The 8,027-nt window shown below is 38.0% G+C and overlaps 1 protein-coding gene across 1 annotated transcript; it reads right to left on the minus strand.

The window, feature by feature from the left end:
- Window positions 1–4,071: 4,071 nt before the first annotated feature.
- MPC1 (mitochondrial pyruvate carrier 1) lies at window positions 4,072–7,657 on the minus strand. The gene is made up of 3 exons (XM_018077428.1): window positions 7,561–7,657; window positions 5,857–5,989; window positions 4,072–5,085 (listed from the first exon to the last, which is right to left on the minus strand). The coding sequence occupies exons 1-3, from the start codon at window positions 7,601–7,603 to the stop codon at window positions 5,067–5,069; spliced, it is 195 nt and encodes a 64-aa protein (XP_017932917.1). The 5' UTR covers window positions 7,604–7,657; the 3' UTR covers window positions 4,072–5,066.
- Window positions 7,658–8,027: the final 370 nt, after the last annotated feature.

Raw genomic sequence — 8,027 nt, forward strand, 5'->3', positions numbered from 1 at the left:
TTGGCACTGCTACAAGTTAAAATCTGGAGATCTTTCTGTCTTTAAACTGTGATCTCAGATTCAGGCAGACTGCAGTAACAGATTAGAGGAGATTAGTATTTTGACCTGCCAGGAGACACCTTTAAGATTTCCCACCACCACATTTCCTCTTTAAAGTATAATTTTCATCACTCAACACCACTCGGAGAAGGCATCCCTTCAGTTAATACACACCTTAGAACAACAAACATGATACGAAACTATTCCAACCAGCCTATAAATCAACACCAATTATAGCAAGTTACAGCGTGGTTCTCCTCTGAGTAAATTATGTGCTAAATGCCTTAAAAATTATTAAACGCTTTCAAAATTTTAAGTGGCTTACTTTGTACCTTTACATTTTTCTAACATGGTGGACCAAATACAGCCATCATGTAAGTACTTGCAAGTGCTGCCATACCTGACACTTGCACCAAGAGTTTGGGCCAGTTATCCCCATACAATATTTTCCCTTAATGAGAAAGACATGTCCCAGATTTCAGATGAAATGAACGAAAGGAAAATTCTCAGCCTTGTTGCCATAGTTACTTGAAACCTACTGTTAAAGAGAGGGGGGAAGGGAGGGGGAAGGAGAAAAAAGTAGGAAGAGAAGAGAGCAGTATCATGGTCAGGGTTAGGCCACGTGATAAAGAGAGAGGTAATGATCTTGAAGGAGCAAGACCTCAGTGATGACACTCAGAGAAGGTTATCCACGAAACATTCTGGCTTCTATTGAGTGGATTCTATGGACATTGGTTATTTATGAGTGGTTACCACAGTGACTAAATGCAATGCAGTGGTAGGTATTAGATCTGCAAAAGCAGAAAGGGGTTGTGTGGGGAGAGACAGACTTACTTCTCCGTGATTAATTTAATAAAGAAATTGCCTCATTTTAAACATCAGACTGCTCCCTTTTTCACTTTACAGAGATAGTAAAACTTGCAGCAATGTCTTGTTCAATTAGAATAAATTTTTTAGCCTCTGAGTAAGTTGAGAGTAGAAATTCTCCAGCTCTAAAGAGGCAGAACAGCAGATATATTACATCAGGCAGTTTGCACTGTTCTTCCCCAAATGCAGACAGGACCAACATATCTTGTGACACACAGGTTGAAAACCTAAGAGAGATGGTAACTGTGCTTGTGAGTATTTTATATATTACCATTTTATATTATTGGTCTGTCACATCAGCATGATGAAACAGACTGTACTGATTAAGAGCTTTGTGCTAAGTGATATGAAAGTATCACTCTAGTAGTTTTTTTGGTACTCGTCTCTATCTCATCTTATTATTCCTGCTCTTCTTGACTCCTTTCACATTCTTATAACTGGCATAAGCAGTAACACGTGTCTGTACCTGCAGCAGTGTAAAAGAGGTTCATGCACTCTGGAAACACACACGGTTGAAGTAACTACATTTGATAATTTGATGCTCTGTGTATTAGTTGGGCCATAATACAGTTTGTATCAGAAAACCCAGGGAAGGCACTGGAGCAGTTGAATGAGTGTTCTGTCCTAATCTAGGATTCTATTTTCTAAACACTCTACTTCCAGTAAATTTACTGAGACTTTTTTTCCCTTTTTTCTGCCCACTTCTCTGCAGTGCTGGTGCTGTCCTTGCTCAGATGACACCACTGTGCTTTGTACAGAGAATAAAAGACAACCCTCAATGCTATGGACAACTACATTTTACTAAGAACGTGTTTTCTCCAAGATCTGCCAGTCTGTATTTGTAGTACTGTGGCATACCATACAGAAGTCACAGAAGCAAAATAAAAATACAAAAACAAACAAACAAAAAAAAAACAACAAAAAACCAACCAAACAAAAAACCAACCAACCAAACAACAAAAAAACATATCATACATAACAGCATAAGCTGAAATGACTATAAAGCGTGAGGCTGTTGTGGGAGGTTGAGCAAAATTCATTATCAGTAGGTGTTAATGCACTCATTAAAGAATCCTTTTAAGTAATTTCTTCTCTTCTGACCCCACAATTATAGTTATCGCTTTCTGTCCATTAATTACCATGCTACCACATTTGAATCATGAATCATCAAGCTTCCAGATCAAGGACACTTAAATCTTGCAACAATAGAAGAGGTAGAAGCTACTTGAAAAAGTGAGTCAAGAGATCTCAAGATTAATCTGGGGAAAAAAGGGGGAAGACAGACAGACTGAGAGCTTAGCTGGTACTGTCTCCCACTTGAATTCCTAAAGGTGTTGCATTCCTTACCAGTAGTCTAGCAGCACTTGCCCAGAAAGGTGAGAAATTCTTTTCTGTCTGAAAACGTGAAAGAAGACAACAGCTGTCCCTACAGCAGTAGCCACTGCAGCAAGAGAGAAAAGGCCACATGGTTCCCAGTCTTACTGCAGTGGAACAGAAGTAGTACACTCAAGACAGTGCCTGGGATCAGGGCAGCACAGATTTTAAGTGGCAGGACATATCCTACAGCTGAAAGTTGTTTTTACTAAAGCAAGCCAAGAAATTAAAACCAAATAGGTATTCCAGAATAACACGTACTAGCAACAAGCCCTGCAATCTTATAAATCAAATGCAAATTCTAAGTTCTAATTTTGGATTATTACTAATCAGTGAAACTGTCATAGCCCCATTCTTTCATCCAATGCTACCTGAGTGGGGTGAGGGAGAAAAAAAAAGAAACCATTAACTCCATTAAGGTATTCAGACTCAAGAATATATAATCTCCCCTGTTTCTTTAAAATGTTCCTCTTTTTGGATTATCCAAAGCAGCCCCATCCCAAAATGGCCACATGCCAATGTGTTTCAGTGTTCTGTGCCAGAAGAAGAGGGTGCAGATTAATCACACCATTATTTATTGCAATAATTCCTCATTTCTCCTCCTTAAGGTGTCCCCTTGCTTCCAGCACCATTATTTAAACAAAGAAATGGTATGTGAATGGATTGGAAAATGATGTTTTGGAGGACACATCATAGGCCACTTGATGGCACTCTGCCCATATAAACTGTTTTTGTCACTAGGCAGATTGTCAGTGGAAATTCACCCCAGACCAGATTCCCCATCCCAGACAGGGCTCTGTCCCTTCAAGTCCCATGAAAAATGCTTTGCTGTACCCTTCCCTAAGAAGTTTGTATGGGCTGCAGGAAGCATCACTGGTTTAAAATCTGATCAAACCAAGTTAGAGCCCACTTTCCACCTGCAATTCACTCTTGTACTAATCCAGTATGAAATAACTTCAGCCTTGTCACAGTGAATGACTAGGGGGAAGAAAGGAAGGAGAAAGCTGGAAGGAAATACATTAGAAAGTATGGTGCAACTACTAGCAAAATGAGAGAATAAACTCCTGTAAATGGTATTCCCTCCTCTGGAAATTAAGACAATCAGGAGCTAATGAACAGTGATCAAAACATCAGGTAAGGCTAGAGTACATCATATAATGCAAGCTTTACCCAAGAGCAGCCCAAGATAATCAGTCATCCTTATCTGCTTGTGTCTCACTACTCACTTACACAGAAGTGTAATGCTGCTTCTATTCCAGGAGATAGGGAGGGAGGGAGGCAGAGAAAATGATACTTTTGTGACAAGCAAGCAGTACTGAAGAGGCAGCTTTTTGCACTAGCTTTTCTAAAGCAAAAAGTAGCAGTCAGTACTAGTTTTACCCATCCAGCAGACATGCCCTATAACCCTCTTTCTTGTATGCCCATTAACAAAGTGTTGCCATGATGCAGCTGAGAACACAGTAGAATTAGACCAAGTGGTAACTGACCATCTTATATTTGCTGGAAGAGAATATGTAATATTGACTTATCTGCATAGTGAGAGCTCCGAATTCAACCCTGCCTATCACAGCAGGAAGCTGTCTCAGCATCAGAGTCAAGAACCCACACCCTCTTTTCCTTGCAAGGGAAAATAAGCGCTAGGTATTAGGATCCAGAGGATGCTTACCTAAACTCAGTACATATCATTTACTTTTTGAGTCTGTTTTTGCTTCATGCTGTTACAGTAATAAAGTGACACTCCATACTAAAATTTCATTTTAGGATCTGGTATCACAATACAAAAACCAAAACTTTTACAAGTGTTCAAGAGATTTATTGCCATTTGGAACATGTTTATTGTTCAAAAACACTGCACTGAAAAAAACCTGTAATGTACACTCTTACATTCCTTGTCATTTTTATCTTTACAGCAATGTAACTTTCAGGCAGGTCATGCAGAAAAACCCCTCTCACAATGAAGTCAAAAACTACTGAAAGGCACTTTGTGTCCTTCAGATCTTAGACTCCCAACACACTAAGTTTTTGCCTGTGTAAGGATTACATACATCTAGAACAACTCAAACAGTAGGGAAAAAATGAAATCCATTTAGAAATTCTCAAAGAATAGTATCAAACTTTGTTGCCTTCCTTCATTCAGTGCTATGCTGTTGTTTTTCCAAGCCTTCTTTAAATAATGTGAGACTTAAAAATGTATGTTAATAAAGTCTCTTACTCAGACAAGGCATGCAGTAAGGGAAGAGGGATGGCTGGTCGCTTCCAGGCTGCCTATCTACACATTTGTTCTTGTAGATCAGCAAGCCACTGCTCAAGTTAAAAAAAAAAAAGAGACAGAATAGGAATGAATGCATTCAAGTTAAATGGCTTTTAAGAATATGTTAATACATAGAACAATGATACCACCTACAGTTCTGTTTACTGACCTCTGTTCATGTTAATTTGAAAACTAGTTTTGTCAAATCATCACGGGACACTTTTGTAGACTGTTAGAAAAAAAGTTGGTTTTCAAATATTGCGTGTTATTTGGCTGAGTTGACTTTTTCTTAAAAGGGTAGTTATTAAGGATCTGTAAGGCAGCAAAAATTTAAATGTAATGGTTTACATTGCTGAATAGTACTTTTTAAAAGGCAAGATAAAAAAATTAGTAGAAGAATTCTTGGTGGGGTGGTATTGATATAGGTGTTTCTGTTTTATCCCCACTGTAATTGTCACAGCAACTGTAGATGGCAAGTCTTCCTTGGTTGTAATTCAGGATGAATACATTCCCTGGCTTATTTCAAGTTACATATTTAGTTCTTTTTCTCCAGCCTGCCAAAAGAAGAACAGCTTTTGTAAGAGTGAATACTGAATTACAATGGTTATAAAAAATAAATCTGAACTTACAGTAAAACTCCATTATGAATGAAGGACGTTGGCCAGTGATTGACACAAAGGCAAGTCCACTTGCAGTTTTGCTTAGTCTCATTCTTTAATTTATAGTTCAGGAGGTTTCATCCTCCCATTGCTCCACATTAATTACTTGGAGCAGAAAAGAGAAAAGCCATAATCCTGACTCATCAGGATTGCTCAGGGCAGTGTCTGCACTATTTGCTATGCGATGAGGGTGTGAGACTGATTGCAGTCTGTTCCCCAGTCACATCAGTTGGATTTACCTCACATATAGAACGGTCAGCTCTGAGAGGTTTTGCTCAGCTTCTCTTTCAGACATACAACTCCTTCACATTTCTATGGATGTTTCCATCTCAGGAATTAGTTACCAAGATGGACACATGCAGACTCATCAACATAATGCATGTAACAACCCCCAAAATAGCCAGCATCTGCTGAAAGCCCTGTCTACACCCACCCATGACCATGAGGGCTTCCTGCCTTTTCTATGGGCACACCTCAGACTGTTCAAAGGAGGTGCAAGGTAACAAGTTCAGCCTCCTGACAAGCTTATTAATATGTTTGTAGAAGGTAATGAAGTTAAAACAAGTTCAGAAACCATGCAGAGGTTTGCACCATGGTTAAAAACCACTAACAGGGTATTAGAGGAGTCATCAGTTTATGACTTTAAAATGTCAAAGTGTGACTTGCCTGTATTTGATCAGTCGTCCTCCTTGAATAAGTTGTGCGACTTCATTAGTCAAGTGGCATGCAAAAAGAAGCCAATTCCTTGGCTGCACTTTGTAGGCAAATCTCATGAAAGCTAAAGAGTAACAACACAGTGCTGCAAAAGGTAACAGATATTGTTAATAGATTGTAAATATCTGCATTTTACTGAGGCATAATTTTCCTATTAGTGGAATATACTGACAAGTAGAACATTTCTCGCTGCTTTTAAGTTTTCCAATAGTCCTACAAATATGTCCACTTTGAGGATCCAATGCAAGCAAAGATACAACAGTGCTTATTTCTCTACAGGGCTACAGCTTCCCAAAAAAATTTATTTTGCTCATACACTATTGTGTGATGAAACTGAAGTCTTTTTAGTTTATCACCCAATCTATCTCAGCCAGAAAATAAGAGTTAATCCCAATGAGACGTGGCCTGTCCTAGAAATTGTCAGAATACTTGTATAAGACCAAGTATTTTTAAAGATACAATTATTTAAATACAGTTTTTGCTGGCAACATATTAAAATGCACTTTAAGAGAAGGAGGTTTCCATCTCCAGGAAATCATGAACATTCAGAAGTGTGAAGCTTTGTTACCTGCTTTCCAGAAAGGTGAGAAATTATTTTAATCTGTTTTCCTATCATAATTACATTTAAATACAGCAAATTACAACCCAAGAATTCACTAGTTTTGTGAAGCTCTGACAGACTTGAATTAAAAAAAGATTATTTGTATACATACCACACTAAATGTACTTGCAAAAATTAAAGCGTCTCAACTTTGCTGAGTTGGGTAGCTGCCACCAAAATGTTATTTGCAAAACAGTTTCACTCTACTGGAGACTATTTAAAGTAGTCTTCTGTCTCAAGGAAGCTGACTAAGAGATTGAATTACTCTAAGCAGAGCCTAACAATGATGAGGCTATAAATTTTCTTAAACCAAAGGTTTTTGCTTGTGGGAAGAAAAATTACTCAGAATTAAGTTATTAAGTTAGTTAAGGAAGAGACATAATGCCAAAGTTAAGCTAATAAATTAAAGCTACCAGATTTCTGATTCTAGAAAAGAATTTCAATATAAAACAGAAACAGCCATCTAGCCAAAAGCTATACATGTTCCAAGGAAAAGTTGAAAAAAAATATTGCTTGGGCATTTAAAAATAATTTCTCATTTAAAAATAATCTCTCATTAAGAATCACATTAGCCTTTCATAGGCAACTGCTTTGCAAGAAGTTAAGATCTGCTTTGCTGCTTCTTGCACCCTGCTGATCAAGCATTACCATTTCTTTACTTGGTCAGTGTTGGTAAATATTTAAATATTTAAACCAACCACAAAGCATCATTGCTCTTTATACAAAGAATAAAACTGGGTAAAAAGATGCGTTTTAACAAGTGTGTGTACAAGATACCATAAGAATATACTTTAGAAGACAGTCTGGTGATAAAAACTGCTAGGGCTCAAGATCTGCCTCCCCTCCTGAATAACTTGAAAGCTCTTTGAAAGAGAGCTCTGCAGCTTCTCAGTACCTCAATTCAAGTGGCCTCTGAAGTCATATAACAAGATATTTCATATCTATGTCTGCTTTGATCACAAGTTTGCAGACAACTGATAATATATCACTGCTTGAAAGACAGAAACTGTGTTCTTCAGTCAGTTTACTAACAAGAAGTTTGTCTCCAGTCTTACCAAATGTCATTCGGCCACTAACGATTTCTGGTGATTTCTTCATGTCATTAATAGCAGCAACAGGAAGTCCCCAATTGGCAACTGGCCCCCAAAAGTGCTGTAAAGAGGGGAAACAAAATGTTAAACACAATCAGAGACCTCCGGCAGTATTCTTACAGTTTTCCTTAGCCACACAAAGCTTCAGGGGGCAGGGTTACGGATAAAATTTTCACAAAATGACAAGGACTACTTTTGATGTAAGAGAGGAAAAACTAAATCCTTCTTTCAGTGGGATTTGGTCTTCAGAAAGGAAGGAAAAGGAACCTACTCTGAATATTCTTGCAAACTGGAGAAGAGCTAAAGTCACTGAAATGAAGTTTTGTGTAATTATACCTCAGCAGTCATTACACAGTCTGGTTGGCATTGTCATATAATAACCTCAGATTTACAGCTCACTTCTGTGCAGAGACTTAGCATTTATCTCTTTC

The sequence above is a fragment of the Manacus vitellinus genome, unplaced genomic scaffold (genome assembly GCF_001715985.3).
Source record: "Manacus vitellinus isolate BGI_N305 unplaced genomic scaffold, ASM171598v3 scaffold_37_pilon, whole genome shotgun sequence".
NCBI lineage: Eukaryota > Metazoa > Chordata > Aves > Passeriformes > Pipridae > Manacus > Manacus vitellinus.

What these genes read in the sequence shown, in the direction of transcription:
- MPC1 (XM_018077428.1), bottom strand. Translation starts at nt 7,603, where the DNA reads ATGAAGAAATCACCAGAAATCGTTAGTGGCCGAATGACATTTG. An exon ending in TAGTGGCCGAATGACATTTG is followed by an intron (nt 5,990 to 7,560) that starts GTAAGACTGGAG and finishes TACCTTTTGCAG; the next exon opens with CACTGTGTTGTTACTCTTTA.